Source organism: Accipiter gentilis, chromosome 30, assembly GCF_929443795.1.
Source record: "Accipiter gentilis chromosome 30, bAccGen1.1, whole genome shotgun sequence".
In the NCBI taxonomy this organism is placed as follows: Eukaryota; Metazoa; Chordata; class Aves; order Accipitriformes; family Accipitridae; genus Astur; species Astur gentilis.
In genome coordinates, this window is record NC_064909.1 from 1,426,374 (window position 1) to 1,448,429 (window position 22,056).

Below are 22,056 nucleotides of genomic sequence, written 5' to 3' on the forward strand. Positions count from 1 at the left end.
CTCTGGAAATACTTTTTTCCATAATACATGTTCCAGAACTTGTGTTCCTGAAGACTGTAAACTTTTCACTTTCCGCATTTCTGTGAATCCAGCTATGGATATTTCTAATTGCAGAGTCCTGCACTCCAACAGACTGTGTTTTCAGTCTTTTCTCCACCGTGCATGTGGAATCTTGGTCCAACACAGCAGCTGAAGGCTCACCCAAATGCGTTGTTCTGGTTTACTACTATGGTCAAGTTTTTGAAGTTAATGCTCTAGGATGCAAGCAGCACAACAGGAATAAGAAAATGAGAAGATTAGATATGGGTATATAAATGGCAGCAGGAGTTAGACTCTTGTTGGGTCTTTATAAATGGCATAATTTATCAAAAGATTTCTGAGAATTTAATTGAATTAAAAAAAACACATTTCTGTTTCATGATTGATACAAAGGCCAAATAAGCAGGTCTGGTGTTCCACAGATCAAAAGATAGTTGTACTTATATGACATGAGAAGTTCATCAGATTAGCATGTCTTGATCACAGTTGAAGATACTTCAGTCTGTTTCTAGATTAAAGTAGCCCTTATTAACATTGGCCACGGGATAATGTTGGAACCACTGGTGCTTAAAACTGCCTCTAGTCCTCCTTTTCTGGCTTTCAAGATGTGGCAAAATAAAAATCTATCCAAATGAACCATCACATTTAACTGATGACATTTGGTCTATGTAATACTTCACATGGGATGAGCCTACATAAGTTCTGGAGTAAGGAATAGCTTACCTACTTAGTCTCTTTTTAATATCAGTGGACCTCTGATGTAGAAATTTCTTTAAAAAAACTGAATTATTTGTTTCTATTAGGCACCTTTACAACCTCTGCCTCATTGCCATCCATGTACTAATGATCAGAGAGCAAAAGCATGTTACCACCTTTGGCAAGCACAAGCATATAGGTAATGGAGCAGTGACTGCCAGATGAGTTTAGTGCTTTTCATTAAGTCTTCTAGCAGCATGCAATTTGTTTCCAGCATTAAATGGCACTTGCTTTTCTAGTTGTGGTATTTGCAAAATGCCGTGCTTACAAGCAGAGGCTACAAGAACTTTCAATGTAAAGAAAAGGACAACAGCTAGTGTTGTGCACAGTTATCAAAGTTTACCTCATATATTGAGGTGGGAGGGTAGGTAATATCTCTGTAAATCTACTTTTGGCTAAGAGTCCTGTTGGTAATTCTTGGTGGTGCTGCAAATGAAACATTTTGTTGACATCACTTAATTCAGAACAGAAGCATTTCAAGTTCAATAAGCAAGCTTTCACCCATATGAACATCAGGGCAGCTCTATTCCCACATTTCTAGGTGGTGCATCTCTGGTGCACTAAAACCTAAGACCTTCTTCCCTGGAGTGCTTCTGTAGGAGCTGTGTAGGTGTGAGATTCATCTGGTCCTTTTGGTTTTGTGTCTTTGTCATTGCAGATCTCCACATTATGAAGTCCTGTCATGCTATTTTTGTTGCCATCCATTAAGTCTTCTGCCATCTCTGTGCTCTTCTTGTTGCACTGACAGAAGTCACTGGAGCTCTCTAGAAAGTTGATGCAAAATTTGATAACCAGTGCTAGCCAGGCCATCCCAAAGAGGATCCACAGAGAGATTACATTCTTGTACCAGCCTGGATAGGTGTGGTCTGGGTTCATCCCTACAAGAGAATCACCCAAAATTTTCTCGATTGGATCAAGAGTGCTTCAAAGTAGACATCACATGTAAAGCAAAGACAGTGGAAAAATGACCTAATATTAGTGATTTCTATATAAAACAGGTATGCCATCTACTTAGCATGTGAACAGATGTTGTGAGCAGGTATGTTTTATGACGTGTGAGCAACAGCCTAGAACTCCCTAGGAATTCTGAAGATTACCCGTAAGAAAGAAAAATAAATCCCAAATTAAATCTATGTCAAAGTGAAATTATTCACATTTAAGCACATAGTTTCATTTCTCTACTTGCCACTCAGCATCACAATATTGTATTAGTATGTAACAGGGGTCCCCTGCAGGCAGAGAAGTAAGCGGGTTTTATGTAGTGGTGCATGTATCTTGTTAAGCCAGATATAAGTGAGTGAGTTAGTCTCTAAGAGTGGGAGGGAAGGGGCCTGAGCAGTCCTAAAACCCCTAAGAACAACCAAGCTTTAGAAGACAGCTTGAAACTATGCCACCTCTGTCCAGTTGCTCAGCTAGGTACTTTGTGATCCCTTTGGAGCAAAGCTGTATTTTTGGTTGTGCTTCCACACACAAACACACAAGTCTGTTTACTGCAAAGTGGCTTCTCCGTGCTCAGTGCCAGCAGTAACATTAATAATAATAACAGGCAAAGCAAAGGAATTAGTTCAGCCCTATGAAGTTACCAGGCTGTATCTCTAAAGCAGGCTGGGGTACCCTTACAAACACGTGTCATGTACACAGGATACAAATCAGTGGCAGCAAAGTTTTTGCATAGGCTTTTTTCTACTGCTTCTCAGGTCTCATTATTTAGTTTTCTTACCTTAGGAAGGTTCGTCAACTTTGAAACTGAATACCTACAGCACAGCAGATACTACAGAACACCTGATACTTTCAGGACAGAATGTGAGGAATGAATATGTCTGAGGTGGTACCTCATGAACTTGGAGGCCACTCTCCACACCATGTTCCAATGAAAGGTACACATAGGGCTGGGTTGAAATGGGACTTCCATAAAGGCAGGTGTTTAGGTATTTATCATCTGTGACTGGTTGTATGTAGGAATACTGTTACCTGCACAGACTAGCAGTTCCCAAATAGTGGTCCATGAACTGTTACTGTCTACAAGACTGTGATAAGTAGTAACTGGTCAGTGGAGCCATATTAAACAGCCAATCCTTTACATCTGTTTACTTGGTATTATTATATATTACATAATACACATTGTATGTGTTTTCAGTATAATGGGACCACAAGACATTTTGAGGTTGTCACTAAGCCACTGGTAAATATTTGGGAGCTACCAACCACTTCTGTGGTAACTACTCTTTGGGATAGCTTTCTACATCAAGGTGACTTCAACCAGGAAGAGTACTATATTCATCCTTCAAACAAGCACCTTTCACTGATGCTAAACTCAAAGGTTTAAAAATTGTTTTCTTCTAAACAATAAATGAAAACAAGAGGGAAGGGCTATTTGAGGCTTCCAAGGAGAATGCTTTATCCACAGAGACCATCTGATAAGTACAGTCTCAGGGATAAGAAGATCAGAAGCAGTTTAGGACCTACTTGGCACCCTGTGTACAATAGAACAGCTTACTGAGTTTGTAAATTAACAGATTTCAGGGCCAGTAAGAGAAGCTACATCAACATTACTAAATAAAACAGGCTAGGGACCTCTCTGTGACTTCAAATCCAAGTACCATAGCCTGGCGTATATTTCCCCCAAAACAGAGCAGCTGTGTCCAAAGTGAACATCAAGCACCACTCCTGGCACATGATATCCCCCAGAATTTACCTGGTCCAGAACAGCACCAGGGATCACACTGGTGGGGAAACAGCATAACAGTCACAGAATAGTGACAGTCACTTGAACCTATGCCCTGACCCTGATTATTTTTATGTTGAGACATAAACCACAAACACACAATTTTAAGGCCAAAATGGTTTGCTTCTATATACCACAGGTCACCGACATATTCCCATACTGAACCTAGTGTAACTATGATGGTATGCCTGTTACAAAGGTACCACACAGCTGAAGGTATGCCTGGAAGTGGGAGGTACACTAGTGAAGAGCTTCAAAATTAGTTATCAGAAAGTGAGAAAAGTAAAGCTGCCACAGCACAGAGTTCAGCATCATCTATAAAAATCAGCGTAGGAAAATGCTGAACTGGCTAGCTTTTGTTAAGCTCCATCTGGCTACCCTTACACCCAAGCTAACTTGATTCCAGCTCATTTAAGCATGCCTACACAAGCTCTAGTTGTAACTTTGATGCATTATAGACAAGTCCTAAGGTAACCGCCATTAAGTTGTCCAAGCATCAAGCAAGCACTACAAAGAAAAGAAAATAAAGGATCTGTAATAAGATGGTTTAGTCTTTCTGTCTCCCAGCGATTCAAGGGTGCATGTGTTTCTATAATCAATTTGTTTTTAATGAGAAAGTCTTTATCAAAAAGGTGTGTCCTGTGTTTCAGCAAATGCATTGGGCATGGGTCCAAACCCATTTCCTCTGGCAAAGGGTTTTGGCAACCAAAACTAGGCTGTGCCTGGTGCCTGACAGTCTACACCTAAATGACTTAAGCTGCCTTTTAGAAAGCAGTTCTTTGGGGGTTTGACAGAGGAAATGGTCACTGTCTGTTAACGATGATGCAGAGTAGCATCTGCTTAAAACTAGTCACTGCTGATGCACTGGAGCACACCAAGCACACCACCAGTGATTGCTGTGGTTAAAAACATAGCACTCCAGTCTGGTGTTGTAGTCATTCAAGGGACAGATCACCTGAATGCTGGAAGATTACTCATTGTCTGGGAAACGATTTCTTTGCTCTTCCACAGGTGGCATTACTAACTCAGAAATCATGTCTTCTCCAACCTGTCAAATGCCTACCAGAACATATTTATCACCAGGTTTGTGGATTGCTAGTGATTTAAAACAGCCAAGTTGGGAGCTTCATACGCCACACATTTGGCTTTGATGTTTAGTAGGTGAAAGCAATGAAATATGAACTGCTCGCCAACCACATAATCTCCAAACCCTATAGTGCTGAGGGTAATGAAGGAATAGTAGAAGCCTTCTTCATAAGACCAGCCGCCTTTGTCAGAGAACAACAAGGGAGGTAGCAGGAGGAACAATAACAAACCAGTTACCAGTGCACAGGTCTTAATCAGGAGGGAAGCTTTTTTCTAGTAAAACAGAAAAAAAGGAAGAGACTGTCACAAGAAGGGTGGCAGGGAAAGCCCAGCTCAGTTTCTGGTTGAAGATGATGCTGGACTCCATAAAAGCCACACAAACATTCATGACATTTCACTAGAATAAACAGTGTGGCTCTCCCAGTCAACACAAACTGGGCATCACCTTCGCGAGTCCTAAATTCATAGCAGTTTAAAGCCTATTTCACAATGTTCCCATGTAACTTACACATGCAATTCTAACTATGACTGATGATAAACAGACCAGATATTCTAGGACTGTGCATCACTCTGAGGCTCTGGCACTTCTGTTGTAGGGGAAGCCATTCATCACAGAAGTTCCCTCAATTAATAAACAACCTTATCTGACACCTCATAGGGCTGTCATAAACTAAATTTATTTGCTTCCAGTTATTCCTGAGTATTATTGTCTTTTTGGCCAAATAGGTAGGCAGGCTGTCCTTGTTAGTCAGAGGATCCCAAATACCAGACAATGCCATTTCTGTCTTTTCTTTCCTGAACTTGAGGGTGAGGCATATCTGTCCACATTGCTTACCTGTCTGTGAAACACCTCTTCTAGGCAACGGGCACAATGCTGAACCCCCAACAGCATTAGCTGCCCAATTTTGTTCAAGACTACAAGGTTCAAGGGGATTCCAAAGAGTGCAAACAAGATGCAGAAGATTCGACCAGCTGCAGTGCTGGGGCTCAGGTTCCCATAGCCTAGGCAGGGAAGGAATGAGGTGTTAAACTGAGCATATTGTCTGCTTGCCCTCCTCCCCTGGAGGGGTGAACCTCCATCTTCTACAAAAGTTAGATGAGAAGGTCACTGCTCTAAAAGGACCTTTTTCATAAATAACTGTAAGCTACATCCATTGTTTGTCATATCCTATTGTAGGCTGGAAAATAACATTTCTTTCCCTGCCAATTTTGTTTAGTTCCTTTTCCATTTACCAGTGAATTTCCTCTTCCCTACCCACTGTCCTGGCTGGGATCTGACGTAAATGCAAAACTTCCATTTAGTTCAGCCTTTGTAGGCATTGTTGGGATGGGGTTTGCTGGTAAATGATCCTGCATGGATATCAGATGGTCTCTGAATCACAACAGCAGTGTTTTAATTAACAACAAGCTTTTTCTACCTTTGTCCCACAGGACTAGTGAACTTAACACTTCCTCTTTGCTTATACTCCTCTTGCGCCACAAGAACCAAATACACCTTAAGCTTAAATTGTCAAAACATTTGCCTAGAGTCAGTAAACCCAGAGAAATTATATTTAACTTGAATAAAATGCTTCAATTTCAGACCTAAAGAAAAAAAATGTTTGAAATTTTACCTTTTTCTTCTAATCATATAAACTGGTCTAATAAAAGGTACTGCCCTGCAAGCACAGCCTTGCTTGTATACTTATATCATCATGGCTTCAACATCACTGCTGCAATATTTGTTTTTATTCCCCACATTTTCTTTTAAAAATGTCCTGTAAATTTGCAGACTTGCACTTCTGTAATTTCAAGTGGTTTATGCCACAGGAAAGTCAGATTTAACTTTGGTTTATTACACAGGATGTTTTTAAAACAGGGGAAGGACTAGCACATGACAAGCATTTCAACAGTGACTTAGCCAGTCAAAGACCTATAGCCTTGACTACATTTCAAAATCACTTCCACTCATTAGAGATTTGTCCATATACAAGATGGACATAACCTGGCAAAGCTTATCTTTTCACCACAAATAATGATACCCTGTCCCAGCAACAGCCAACTGTTGACACAATGCAAACACAGAGGTGCTCCCACCACTGACGCCTTGCTACCAAGCTTGTAGGTGGCGTAGCCCCAGGGCAAGTGAGCAGCCCTCAGGAGGGAGAAGTCTAAAGGCTGGGCTCTGTACATAAGTGAGAGTGCAAATATCCATGGTTGACTAGATGGAGTACCCATTCCTTCACTAAACTCTGTCCCACACCAGCTGCAGTAAGCACCAACCAACAACGTAGAAAGGTGTGTAACTCTGAGCTTGGGATATCTAGGCGTTCAGTGTCAACTTTTGTGCTGAAAAAAATCTCTCACCTTGGACAACTCTGCAAACAGTTAATTGTGCACATGCACTGGCAAACTACCCCCAGAAAAAGGTCTGGCAGCAAACAATTTCAGAGCATTTATATAGGCTGTCTTTTCATCTCACTCTTACTCCCACAAATTCAAAATTTTACTACCTGGAGGACTTTCCCTCAACAATTTTAGGCTTGAATGACTTGTGAGCCCCTGGGTTTAATGTATGTGGTAACATACAATATACCTCCAAAACAATGGCCCCAGCAGTCTGTCCCTGGGAAGGGGAAGAGCATCTCCCAGAAAAAATGGGATGCCGTTACATAGCTAGAGGTTGTTTTGAGATACAAAGTGGCTAAACTAAGACTGTAGAGCAGCCTTAATTCCAGTGCTTAATTCCTATGCTTACTGTAAGGCTGGAGTCTGAACATGAGTCACATACATTTATAGTCAGTCATTCCCAAGGTTTTTTGTTTATTTTTTTTTTTCTTCTTCCCCTTCTATATCAAGTTTAAAAAGACTATGTAATGCCTTGGGCAGTTCTTTTTCCCATAGCTTTCCAGGTTATCCAGTCCCTGAAGAAAAACATCAGATAAGAGAGAAAGAAATGTCCATGATCTCAGCCCACTCTGTGAAGCACAGCAGCCTTCAGGATTTTGGGGATCCTACATAGTGCTGAGTGGAGAGCATCTAAGGTTAAGCTGTACATTGCACGTAATTTAGAGCAGCAAATTCAATAATGTAAGAAGGTCCAATGTGTACAGTAAGCCCAGCACACCAAACACTACATCTGCTTTGCATATAATTTATCTGGGTCCTTTTTCCCTTGGGCTCAGCAGCTCAAGATGATTTCCTGAAGACTTGGTGAGTAGTTGCTGTAAATATGCCAAAAAGCCACGTCCCAGTAGCTTTTTACACAGGATACAAAGTTTGATCAAACAGCCCAGGAGACTTTAGATTATGCAAAGTGGCTGGCAATTTATGCCTGGCTGATGACACACTAGACAAGGAGATGCCAACCTACTTGCATATAAACCTAAATTGTTATAAAACTCAAGCAGGAATGGGTAATTGGGACTTACCCTCTTCAGTAAATGGAATGAGGGTAAGCGGTGTCTTATACATTAGAAGATCTGAACCAAGTTCAAAGACCAAGACAAACTACACTGGCAGCTGTGTCACATCCCTCATAAGCCTGCTACTGGGATGTCACCTAGTATGTGCCTGTGCCAAGAGACACTGAGGGATGCTCACCAAAAACTACATAAAGGTCAAAGCGTAAGCATTTTCACTGAAGCAGCTGGATTAAATAACTGCCTGTATAGCTTCCCTCATTTTGAAATAAAGTGCAACATAACTTAATCTTCTTTAGAAGCAGCAAAATGAGTGGTCTTATTTCCAAATGTTCATTTCCACATGCTTCAACTCATGCGCTTCTGTTACACATATTAAGTAAATTCAGCTTTGTTTTCCTGATTGCCCTTCACATTCCTACAAATAAGGGATTCAGAGGCTCTGCAGACTTGCTAAGAGGAGGAGACTGATGTGTGATTAACAGATGATCAATAAAAGATCTCTTCATTCACAAGACAGTATCCTACTTGCAGTGCTCCCAGTTCAGCTGAGGCAACTGCGACTTCCTGCTACCCACAATGGGAGGTTTGACTCCCATTCTCACTGCCCCGAGGTAAAAGAGTATTTTAAACAAAAAGTGCTTAGAACAAAAATATGTCTTTCATAGACTGAAAAACATCTGCAAATTCACCAAATAATTTCAGCTGGGGGGGTGGGGGGGTGGGGAAGGATTTAAAAAAAAAAAGAAAAAAAAGCTGGAGGAAGAGTCACTTCTCTAACCTGTAAACTTTACCAGCAGTTGTTTGAGTATTCAAACACATTTTTGGGGAGATTTGGTTTAATTCTTTCTCCTGCCTGAGTGGATACAAGCCATCACTTCCCACAGGAATGACCTAATCCCAAATTTAGAGAACATTCTTATTGACCGTATTTTGCTTTGAACACCCAGACACTCAGCAAAGCCTGGGAGCCAGGTGTCTTGCCTCACACACAAGTGTCTGATCTACAGAGCCACTGGGCAGTTCAGCAAGGAGTGCCAGTGCTAGAATTATTTTATTTTGCATTACACATTTAAATAATCAGAGAAAGATGCTCCACTTCGCAGTTGGGGTGGTCTCCAGTGAGCTACAATCCTGCTCTCCCAGGCACAGAAGGAAATTGCATACTGGTCTCCTACACCCTCAGGGAGTGCTTGAACCACAGAGCTGCTTCTACCACCAGCTCCTCCTCCAATACTTTTCAGAAGATCTAAACTTTTCTTTCCCTTGTGCTCCCTACAAGTAACCTGAATGTTTTAATCTGGGCTAAATGAAAGTTTTTGTTCATGATGAATTCCAATGTTGCAATAAGAAAAATAAAAATACTCAAATTCAGTTTAGATGGAAAAGATGTCTTCTTATAATACAGCAGACAAACTAGGAAAAAAACCCCCAAAGTTATTGATTACTCACACAGCCTTAGGATGTGTTCGCCTGGTTCCTGAAAATGGGCCCAGCTTATCTGAAAGGTGTCCCTGATAAAGCCCTCAGTAACCTGGTATGACCTCATAGCTGACTGCTTTAAGCAGAAGGTTGCACTAGAGACCTTCTGAGGTACCAGGAAACCTGATACCACCTACATTCAACTGAACATCAGCAAGTCAGGAGTTCCTATCCTCACTCATTCTTTCAAATGTCTCTGTGAGCACTAGCTACATATACCAAATGAACCTGCTTGGCTTCTCAAGCTTCTTGTGAGATTTCACACTACACTCACCAAGTCTGCTCTAAGTGCAGGATACACTTGTCAGCTGGACACAGCCACTGAGCTCAGAACACTCTCATTGGGACCCTGGTAGGTTGAACCAGAGTGTGTGTTGGAGGTGTCCATCACTATTCATTTTAGCTGGTGCTGTGATGAAGTAGAGACCAATAACTAAGGGTGGTAGACTGAAAACCACATTTGAACAGAGTTATTTAACTATTTTAAGCCCTATGAAGTTCCAGGCAACAGCAAAATTTAGTTGCATGCTCCCTCAGTGAGTGAAAGGCCAGAAAAATGCTTGGGATGAGTATTGCAGTCATCTTCTTTTTGTTAGATTTGTACTGTGTATACACTGGAAGCTGTATAGCAGGCTTAGTCTCAAAAGAACGAGATGGAGGAAAGCAGACCAACTTTGCCAGTGCTCAGGAGACAGCTCAGAGGATGTTACTGTGAGTGCTGTCCCCACGTCCACCAGTGACCTCCCATGGACCATTGTGCCACATCCCACTTGGCCAAGCCTGTAGAGCAGCTCTGCCAGCTGCCACAGAGCAGGGAAAAGATCAACGCATCAAAGGTGTGGGACTCTTCAGCAGAAAACTCCCCTACACAAACCTGAGGTTCATAGAGGATTCAAATGTGAAAGTGGCCCTAGGCTGTTATTCCATGTTTTAACTGCTTTGAGACATCAAGTCGCTTTAACTGGATTTCCCAGTGGAACATCAGCCAGCAATGGGCAGAAGCCTGGCCATTTCTGAGCAGCTCCACCACAGGCTGAGCTGAACTAAAGAGGGTCAAAGTCTTAGAAACTCTTGCTGGCCCAAAGCCCTACACTGCCAGGACTTCACAGCCCTGGACTAGCTGTTGTTCCCCGCCCACCGCCCCCCCAAGGAATCATCTGTGGCAACATAATAAAATGTGTGTAATGTACCAAATACCACCCCTCACTCAATAGCCTGCTCCTTGCCTCTTTGTTAACCCCCAATCCTTTGGGGCATTGCTGTTAGGACCTACTATACTGTGTTAACCAGAGAAGGGAAGGACAGGAGGAAGGTCTTCCCCTTCCTTCCTTTCTTCACCATGAGATGGTTTACTTGCCCTACTTTATGTTTAAAAAAGGACCTTTGAAATTCATACAAATGAGTACTTAGCTTTGCCACCAGAAAATGGGAAGGCAGCACTAGGTAATAACTTCCATCCACTCAAGAAAGGTAGACGTTCAGGCTAGAGAGGACAATACTTCCTTCTACTCTTAGGCTAGCACAACCAACCTCAGTCTCATCACAAATCCGTTCGCTAGCACCTTCTCTGAAATTATACCACCCCATAGGCATTTGACTTTAGGAACTTTCACCTCATGCCCCACTTTGAACTTGCTTTGACCTCTACCCTGTTAGCCCAAAATAACTAGGAAGAGAGTGAAGACAAGAAAAGACTTTACGTCAGCAGGGGATAAAGACATCTGAGAGATAAAACCAGCAGCAAGTTAGCTTCTCTTTCTTTAATCATGTTTAGTACTATAGCTCTAAAGGAACTCTGAAGATGACTCTTCAAGGCATTGGAGAGGGTTCCTATGGAAACATCTGCAGAAAATGCAGTAACATACAAGATCTGGGATGACATGACATGGAAAAAGACAGCAATGAAGAAAGCACAGAAGTATAACAGTGGGAAGAAGGAATCAGCAGAAGGCCAGGGCTGCCCATCCCACATGATCAAAAGTTATAAATGCAGTTCTATTCAGATTATGAGATTGGCCAAAAATCTCAGCCTTGTGAAGCTGGACCTGCTTTCAATGGTTCCATACTCACAGCCTGGGATAAGCTCTTCCTTGCCACATAAGGCACAAAATCCTCAACAAACCCTTCTCAAAAAACCTTCCCAATTGTGTCACTTAACCCATAGCCATGCCTTGTACATGAAGCTTCCTACTGTGAAGTCACTCCTTTAAACTTCATTGAGTTCTCTGGAAAGGACCTTGTCTCTTTACTTGACATCATCAATTATCCTTCTCAGTCATGTAGTGATGCCTGCATCAATGAGGCTGCACCAGCCACTGTCTCAAGAACATGCATAAAGAAAGAGGATGGGTAACAGGCTCAAGGCAAGGCTCTGTGAGGCTATCTGTATTTTCATCTTCTACAACATACTGTTATCAACAGAGCATTAAGACCCTAGCCTGTATGCAATTAACAATTTAACTTGAAAAAGCAAAATCAAGGACCCAGTTGTCTGAAGTTCTCTGCAGACAGGTGACTTGTACAGCATTCTCAACTCCACAATTGAAAAATCATGAACAAGTACCTAGAGTCACAGCATCAGCTTTAAAACAATGAGATAAAAAGAACAAAATACTACAGTTTTTTATATTTGCTCCCTGCTATCAAGTCATTCCTCACCCACCCCCTCCCACCTTCAGGGTAAGGAGTTTACTTAAATAAAAATGAAAAAGTAGCTTAAGCTTTCATGGAGTAACAGCCAGAAACATTTAGTCTAGATCTCTGCCAACATCACAAAACCCCCTTATATTTTAACATGACAAATTTGATTCTTCTTGAATGTCATTAACTTAAATTGGTTGTGGTAAAACAAAGTCACTCTGACAGCTCAGAAAGCGATCAGGATCAACTCCTGAGGCAAAGCAAGCTGATTTCTACCAAAGGCTGGAAGGAACTGGCCAGGCTCTTCGCTGGAAACCCACAGCCTGTGTAGTCCTGTCTAATGAGCCTCCACTGCCATCATCTGGTACAACCCGTACCAGGTAGCACAACACACCAAACGTAGTTCCCAGCCAGAACAGTACACGTGCAAAAGAGCAGGGCAGAAAGATGTACTGAGTCACAGGGAGGTGAGCCCCCCGACCTCTCGGTAAAAAACCCCTCCCTTCTTTCTCCCTCTCAGCACTTGTTTGGGGTCTTAATGTTCTGAAGTCAATCTCTCTTCAATAACGATCAGGGAAATCAAAAGAATGCTACACCTGGGTGCACAAAGAAAATTCTTGATCTAAAAATGTACTTGAAACTGAAGAGAGCTGACAGATTCAACACAAATCAGGAAACCTGTGAGGGTTTTTTGGTATTCAGCAACCATCTCTCCACATACCCCACCCCCATGGATTTTATAATACTGAGTCACACAGTAAGAAAAAGACATCAGGGCAAGTTATTAATGGTTTTGAGGACTGGGGACATGCACTGACAATAATTAATAGCATCTGCCTTAAGTAACGCTGTACCTAAATACTTTTTATTGTTTCTGTTCTCCCCCCCGCTTATTTCAATCATTCCTTCATGTCTTTGCATTACTAATTTGTTGAAACCTGACTCAATTGAATTGTTTCATTAATCTAGCTACTTGACTGTCACCTAAACAAGCAGATCCTCATCCAATACAGGTAGTAATAAGAAGGAATAATTCATAAATATAGCCTCCGAAGATTCAACAGCCAATATTAAGAGTTTTTAAAAATCATCCCCTCTCCTTATAACAGGAGAAGTTCATTTCAATGCACAATTCACCTCAGACCTCTCAGAAAGCACTAGGCTTGGGAAAGTACAGGCAGTGCAGCACTGTGAAGGTCAGGCCCCAAAAGCTGCGTAACTTAGTAGGGATATCTACCGAGCTAATTATACCTGTATCTCATTAGTTCGAGATCATTACTGTGCTAGCACTGACAAAGGCTTTCTAGGGCTAGGTTTATAGGTGCTTACTTGTTGTATGATATAGACAAGCTACATGAAGCCCCACAGGGCTGGAGCAGCATCTGATAGTACAGGTCCTCATTCCCACTCCTCTCCCACCCATGAGGCAGCCCTGCAAGCAGGGAACTCTTACCAATGGTTGTTATTGCAGAGATAGAGAGGAAGAAAGACCCACTAAAGTCCCACCTGCCCAGGCTAGTGGTGTTTCCCTGGATGGTTATGCCACTCTTGTAAGCTTGGATGATGCCCTGCAAAGAGACAATAATTTGAGATCCCACAAACCCCCTTGTGGCAAGTTCACGTGACCAGCATTTCCAGTGCTGGCTGGTAAAGTCACAAACTACAACTACTTCCCACTCTGTTGCTTCCCTTTTAATAGGGGATATCCTGTGCCTTAGAGACCAAAGAGCTGAGAGGTCAGAAAAGCCAAAAGCCAGCATATTGGTTCTAAGGAAAGAGCATCTACAGAATAAAAGAGAGTTGCACATGCACATGGTAGATCATACAGGTAAATGTGGAAGACATTGGAGAACAAGAACTACCTAGAGAAAGCTTAGCCAGATAGTTATTAAGCCTGCCTTATGACATATTCATTAGGAAAAGAAAGTATTTCCAGATGGGATATTCTGACAACAGAAGTACCAGAGCAGCAAATATACATGCACATATAAATGACACAGATCCCTCACCAATAATGGAGAGGAGTGTATATGGCATGATGTAGGAGATGGAGACTACACAGGATGGCCAGTCTACTAGTATCGGGCAATATGTCTCCACATCAGAACTATAAGTATGAATAAATGGATTAGATTATTATGATGCCTGATTCTGTTCAATCCACCTGGGAAAGACTCAAAAGTCACTATGCTGAAGTGTGCAGCTATGCCAAAATAAGATATCAGATGTCTTAACAGTACCCACATCTGACTGTACCTTCTCATGGTAATAAAATTAATGACATTGAACTAAGTTGTGTCCAAAACAACATTAATCACAGCACATACACTAAACATTTCACACCCACTGACCAAGAATCCTTGAGAGCTGATAATCCTTAAATGCAAAGTGTAGCCAAGAATACCTAAATTCACCACTACTGAGAAAGACATCCAGATACCAAATAATACTATCCCTATCCTAACAATAAGGCTACTGATAAAGCTTTCACCATTGATAATAAAAGGAATCACTATCAGGTTAGATTTGCATCAGTTGTGAGATTTACGAAGTTATAGTTTATACATTCATCAAGCAAAACAACACTTCAAGCCTGCAAAGCAAAGCTTTGTCCCATTTTACTGATGTAACATGCTGTAAGTGATTTATATAATACTATACAGGGCTGTGAATTAAAAACAGTTTCTAGAGCCCAAGCAGCAGCTTAACTACAAGGACCATTATCTCTTTTTCTTCAGAGCTACTAGTTCTCACACTAAGAACAAGGAGCAGCTCAGAGTATGTAGTTTTTCAAGTGAGAAACACCATTTGATAGTTGCATTGTCAGGAATATCTTCATTTACTCATAACTCAAGGCAATTTAAAACATTCAGGGTCACATAATCTATTAGAGTTTGATAACAAGCTCTTCTCTGCACAAGACAGAGCAGAGAGCCCTTGTGCTGAAAAGGGCTAAGGACCAGATGCTATATTATATTATGCTTCCTTCTGTGAACCGTTGCCGTAACTTGAGTGGAGCAACTCACAGAAAGAATTAGTATGAAGCATAACTGACATGAAAGAATCGAACCCCCCCCCCCCAACAAAAAAAAAAAGAGAGAAGAAAGGTTGTATCAGGAAGCCTACAGCAGGATTTTTTTGAATAGTTGTGTGTAATCCCACCCCACCCACCCCCCCCCACCCCCCCCCGCCTTCTTCCAGGGCTGGTATCTGCATTGAAGTTTGTCAGGTTGCACGGGATGCAGGCTCTGACATTTCTCTGCTCTTGATCTCTGACAATACTTGACCTCAGGTTCAAGATTTGTAAGAAGTTCTGCAGACAACTGTCTAGTCGGGTATCACAGTCTCCATTAACATAAAATAACTCCCAAACTAAACCACGTGGCAAGGGAGATACTAGACATTTATACAGATGACCTGTATTTTTTCCCCTCCAGAAACCAGGGGTTAAATTTGAAACTAAAAGCCTTCTTATTCTCTCAAACTTTCTTTCTGTAGCCCGTGATCTCTGCAGTTATAAGAAGTAAAACAGCAACAGCCCAACTCTCTCATAAATTTATTATCAGCTTGATCAGATAGACTCAAAAAACCTACAAGTGCAGCATATTTGTTGTCCATTCTCCTGAGTCATGTCCTGCTGATATAAGCTCAGTTGATAATAATTATACACAACATCATTTTTAAAGCCAGAAACACTTAAGAACCAGAGAGGATTGTAAGAAACTGTGGCTGAATCGGCCCAAAGAAATGGAAATTTCTTCATGCAGAAAGGGGAAATAAGCAGCCTGTCCAAGACATTATGAGAGAAGCAAGCAGCAGTAACCAAGTCATTAAATGTTTAATTTCACATCATTGCACCACTTCCATTATGCATAGTTTGAGACCAAGAGACCAAGCGGTTGTGAGCACCCATGCTAGCTTTGCAGTGATTTATAACAGCACAGTGTCTCAGAGATCTTAACTTTCCCTGAGGTGATGCTACTAAATACAGCATTTGTCTTAAGAGCCTACAGATAGGCTAAAGTATTTGCACTAACAGCATGATGATCCTGCACTCATCTCGATGGGAAGGAAGGTACCACGTGACTATTACTCATTGGCAAAGAGCAAGCACTGAGCTTGCAGCTGCCAGCTGTTTTCCTTTCCAGGACTGAGGCACTTGGCATGTTCGTGGTAAGTCTTCTAAAGCCTTCAGCAGTAAGCCTCTGGCTAAGCATTTCTTTGTTAAATCTTGTTATCAAAGATCCAGATAACATCATTAACCATTCAGGCCCACAGCACCTGTCACAGTCAGCTATGAGGACCACTGAATACTCATACAAATCAAAGCCACTTAAGTAAACAGACACTTCATGGAGAAACGTCAAGTTCATTACTGTTAGGAAGAAAGAGCTACTGATGCCATCCTGTCCTGGTTTTGGCTGGGATAGAGTTAATTTTCTTCCTAGTACCTGGTATAGTGCTATGTTTTGGATCGAGTGCGAGAAAAATGTTGATAACACACTGATGTATTTAGTTGTTACTAAGTACTGTTTACACTAAGTCAAGGACTTTTCAGCTTTTCCTGCCCAGCCAGCAAGAAGGCTGGAGGGGCACAAGAAGTTGGGAGGGGACACAGCCAGGGCACCTGACCCAAACTGGCCAAAGGGGTATTCCATACCATGGGACAGCATGCTCAGCATACAAACAGGAGGGAAAGCTGGCCAGGTGCCACTGCTCAGGAACTGGCTGGGCATCAGTTGGTGAGTTGTGAGCAACAGTAGCGTGCATCACTTGTTTTGGATATTTTAATTATATTATCATCATTATTATTACCATTACTATGATTTTCTTCCTTTTCTGTCTTATTAAACTGTCTTTATCTCAGCCCATGAGTTTTATATCCCCCCCCCCCCCCCCCCCCCCCAATTCTCTCCCTATCCTCCTGCTGGATGCAAGTGGCTGCATGGTGCTTTGTTGCCAGCTAGGGTTAAACCACAACACATCCTTAAAGGGGAAGATTTGTAAAGGGGGGGCAAGAAAAAAAAATCTGGTATCTTTAAGTAAAAAATGTTTTATTATAGTATCTAGAATCAACCTCTGACACAGCAACAATGATTATAGAAAATTAAGGGTTGATACTCCTGAGGACAGTAGAACTAATGGAGCTTGCCTTCCTACAGCTGTGCCCATAGAGGTAGATTCATGAACAAGAAATCTGTTGATAGCTATTAAAACACAGAATTTACTTCTGGCACAGGAAGATGTTGGATTGCAAACTCCTGAAGGCTGACAGAGCATTAAGGAAGACATCAGTGTATACTTTCCCTAATTTAAGATGTTCCTTTAAACCACTTCTTTTGGTTAGTGCTTTTTTTCAGAGAAAAATGAGAAGTGGTTTATCATTTTTGACAAAACACAGGAAAAACCCAGCTAATAAATACTCTAACAGAACATCTGAATTCTCCTTGCTTTCCCACTGAAGAGTTAGTGATAGGTCTCGGCTGATGATTTTCAGAAAAACATGAAGTATATTTTGGACTGTAGGTTCCAAGTTTACTGAAGAGAAACTGAATCATACATGTTGGGTCACATCTGTGTAGTTGCCTTAGCTGCCTTTTTGAGAATCAGAGAAATTTTTTTTGCATTACACTCAATTTGACCTGAAATGCTAGGGGTTTTTCTTTTTCTCTTAATTAGGCTAGTCATTTGTACAGTATCTGCTCCAAAACCTAATGCATTAAAAGGCACCTAGTAGAAGTCACACCTCAAATGAGGTGTTCAAAAGCAAGTATTTGCCTCATCTAAAGACCCCAATGTCATGGTTTAAAACATCAGCGTTATCAACATTCTTCGCATACTGAACTCAAAACATAGCACTGTCCCAGCTACTAGGAAGACACTTAACTCTATCCCAGCTGAAACTAGGACAGTATGCACCACTTATTCTATACCATTGACATCATGCTCAGTTCCCATACCTTTAGTTACATCCTGATCAATCATCATCACCTTTCCATCCATTTGAGACATATGAACAATAATATATATATGTATACACACATCATTCCTTTAGTTCATGGGTTATGTTCATAAAATGTTTGCTGAGTTCATTTAGTTTCCAACTCTGGGCTCTATCTGTCCTACCAGTCTGGGCAGGAGGGATGGTGCAAAGTCCTCTCAGTCGGTAGAGCAGAATTGGGCTTCAGTGCGGTGTGACGAGCAGATGACATTTGACACAGCAGGAGGGTGGTGTGCACCATTGGACGGTTGCATGTTGGAGTGGAGTCAGTTCTGGTTCCATCACTACTGTGCTTCGCTCAGTTTTATCACAGGTTTTTCTTCCTTGATCCAAGTGATTCTTACTATAGTACTATGGATATAGCATATAATTATAGTAATGATAACATACAGTAGCAGGGTTATATGACAACTAATATCACACAGTTTAATTCTGGCTATTTTCACCTAAAATCAAATCCCCTTGATGCACACATCAGACGTCTCCATTTTTTTTTGCATCACCCACCAAGTGCACCCAGGCCCTTGAGCAAAAGCAATCCCATGAATGTGTTTACCTTTGCCTGAGGCAGGAGTAACCCAGACTGTCTTCCCCAACATATTTTTTATGTGTACTACAGGGACTTTACCCCTTTCTACAGTAAATGAAAATTCTGACTGGGCAGGGCCACTCCGATTGGCAGATCCTCTGGTGTTGACTAACCAGGTAGCTTTTGCTAAATGTGTATCCCAATGTTTGAAAGTTCCGCCCCCCATTGCTTTCAATGTAGCTTTTAACAGTCCATTGTATAGCTCAATTTTCCCAGACGCTGGTGCATGATAGGGAATATGATATACCCACTCAATGCCATGCTCTTTAGCCCAGGTGTCTATGAGGTTGTTTCAGAAATGAGTCCCATTGTTTGACTCAATTCTTTCTGGGGTGCCATGTCACCACAAGACCTGCTTCTGAAGGCCCAGGATAGTGTACTGGGCAGTGGCATGGGGTACAGAATATGTTTCCAGCCATCCGGTGGTTGCTTCCACCACTGTAAGCACACAGCGCTTGCCTTGGCGAGTTTGTGGGAGTGTGATATAGTCAATCTGTCAGGCTTCCCCATATTTATATTTCAGCCAGCACCCTCCATACCACAGGGGCTTTAACCGTTTGGCTTGCTTAATTGCAGCACATGATTCACATTCACGGATAACCTGCGCGATAGTGTCCATGGTCAGGTCCACCCCTCAATCATGAGCCCATCTATATGTTGCATCTCTTCCCTGATGGCCTGAGGTGTCATGGGCCCACTAAGCCATAAATAGCTCACCCTTATGTTGCCAGTCCAGGTCCACCTGAGCCACTTCAATCTTGGCAGCCTGATCCACCTGTTGGTTGTTTCGATGTTCTTCAGTGGCCCAACCCTTGGGAACATGAGCATCCACATGACATACTTTTACAACCAGATTCTCTAGCCGGGACACAATATCTTGCCACAGTGCGGCAGCCCAAATGGGTTTACTTCTGCACTGCCAGTTGCTCTGCTTCCATTGCTGTAACCACCCCCACCAGGCATTTGCCACCATCCATGAGTCAGTATAGAGATAGAGCACCGGTCACTTTTCTCTTTCAGCAATGTCTAACGCTAGCTGGATGGCTTTCACCTCTGCAAACTGACTCAATCCACCTTCTCCTTCAGCAATTTCTGCAACTTGTCATGTAGGACTCCATACAGCAGCTTTCCACCTTCAATGCTTTCCCACAATGCGACAGGATCCGTCAGTGAACAGGGCATATTGCCTCTCATTTTCTGGCAGTTTATTATACAGCGGGGCTTCTTCTAAGCACGTGCCACCTCCTCCTCTGGTGACATTCCAAAATCTTTGCCTTCTGGCCAGTCCGTGATCACTTCTAACATTCCTGGGTGACTGGGGTTTCCTATGCAAGCCGGTTCTGTGATCAGTGCAATCCACTTACTCCACGTGGTGTCAGTCGCATGATGTGTAGAGGAGACTCCCTTTGAACATCCAGCCCAGCACTGGCAGTTGGGGTGCTAAGAGGAGCTGTGTCTCAGTACCAACCACTTCTGAGGCAGATTGAACTCCTTCATATGCTGCCAATATCTCTTTTTTTGCAGTTGGAGTACAGAGAGCCTTGGATCCTCTGTATCCTCAACTCCAAAACCCCAGGGGTCAGCCTCGAGTCTCCCCAGGTGCTTTCTGCCAGAGGCTCCAGGTAGGGCCATTCTCTCCAGCTGCAGTGTAGAGCACATTTTTAACATCTTGTCCTGCCCAGACTGATCCAAGGGCTACTGCATGAACAATCTCCCATTTAATTTGTTCAAAGGCTTGTTGTTGCTCAGGGCCCCATTTAAAATCATTCTTCTTCCTGGTCACTTGATAGAAAGGGCTCACAATCAAACTGTAATTTGGAATATGCATTCTCCAAAACCCCGCAACACCTAAGGCGGCCTGTGTTTCCTTTTCATTAGCAAGTTTTGCTGATCACTCCTTGGCTCTCCAGTTGGCAAATCAACTTGTGGATGGGAATCAGAGAGTCTTGGTTGGTACGATATTGCTGCCAGTGCACCGTCATGGTAGCAACTGGCACTTGTTGTTCTTCAACCTTCAGCAACCCCACAACCGAAGGGTCTTGAGAGAGACCAGACAGGGTAGACAGCTGTTCAGTACCCTCTGTCTCAAAGGCAGCTATAGCAAAAGCCCATCAATACCCCTTTGGGTCCTTAAAATACCCCCTCCTGAGATAGTCTATGCCAAGGATACACAGAGCCCCTGGACCACTCACAATGGGGTGTTTCTGCCATTCATTTCCAGTTAGGCTTACTTCAGCTTCCAACACAGTTAACTCTTGGGATCCCCCTGTCACACCAGAAATACAAATGGGTTCTGCCCCTTTATAACTTGATGGCATTAGAGTGCACTGTGCACTGGTGTCTACTAGAGCCTTAGACTCCTGTGGGTCTGACATGCCAGGCCATCGAATCCACACAGTCCAATAGACCCAGTTATCCCTCTCCTCCACCTGGCTGGAGGCAGGGCCCCTCTAATTCTGGTCAGAGTATTCAGTATTCACTTCTCATAGAATTGGCTCAGAATTCCCTTCAAGAGGATTGGAAATAAGATCAGCTCTTCTAACTCTGGAAACTGGAGCGGCATTTTTCCTGGTAGAATCCCCTTTTGTGGTGGTTTTCCCCTCGCAGCTCACATACCTGTGCATTTAGGACCGAGGTAGGTTTTCCATCCCATTTCGTCATGTCCTCTCCCTGATCACATAGGTAAAACCACAGGGCACCTCGCGGTGTGTACCTTCTATATTCTCTCCCTTGGGCAGAGGAGCGCTCACTCCTAATAGCTGAGACATTGGTCTTACACGTGTGGAGTAGGACATATCCTCTTTGAATTGCTGGAAATCCTCAGACAGCTTCTCCACAGCTGAAATGCAGGCTTGTAGGGAGGAGGAGACATTTTCTTCGTATTGCCGGAGCTGGTGAGCCACTTCATCCACTGTCAGTGCCTCTTTGTCTTTCCAGGCCATTATTGCCAGTGAGTTGGCATAGGACGATGGTGCGCTCCGTACAAACTTCCATCACATGGGTTGTGTGCATTGGACTTCGTCTGGATCTTTGGGTAACTGTGGGTTGTCCAGATCATGATGAATCATCTCTAGTACAGCTAATTCCCTCAGATATTGGATACCTTCTTCCATGGTGGTCCACTTGCTTGATTGACATATAACATCTTCCTTAAAGGGGTACCTTTCCTTCACACTTGACAGGAGTCGCCTCCAGAGGCTGATGGCTCGTGTCCCTTTTCCAATTGCCTTGTCAATGCCACCTTCCCTGGCAAGCAATCCCAGCTGCTTGGCTTCCCTACCTTCTAATACCAAGCTATTAGCCCCATTGTCCCAGCATCGGAGGAACCACGTGATAA

At 42.6% G+C, this 22,056-nt stretch overlaps 1 protein-coding gene across 1 annotated transcript in view; it reads right to left on the bottom strand.

Moving 5' to 3' along the window:
* Positions 1-1,329: 1,329 nt before the first annotated feature.
* KCNK17 (potassium two pore domain channel subfamily K member 17) overlaps positions 1,330-22,056 on the bottom strand; it is a 31,512-nt gene continuing 10,785 nt past the window's right edge. Inside the window, exons 3-6 of the mRNA XM_049833386.1 lie at positions 13,583-13,697; positions 5,442-5,608; positions 4,711-4,879; positions 1,330-1,673 (exon numbers count right to left, since the gene is read on the bottom strand). Of these exons, the coding sequence (XP_049689343.1) occupies positions 1,363-1,673; positions 4,711-4,879; positions 5,442-5,608; positions 13,583-13,697 (762 nt within the window). The 3' untranslated portion in view covers positions 1,330-1,362. The remainder of the gene's footprint in view (positions 1,674-4,710; positions 4,880-5,441; positions 5,609-13,582; positions 13,698-22,056) is intronic.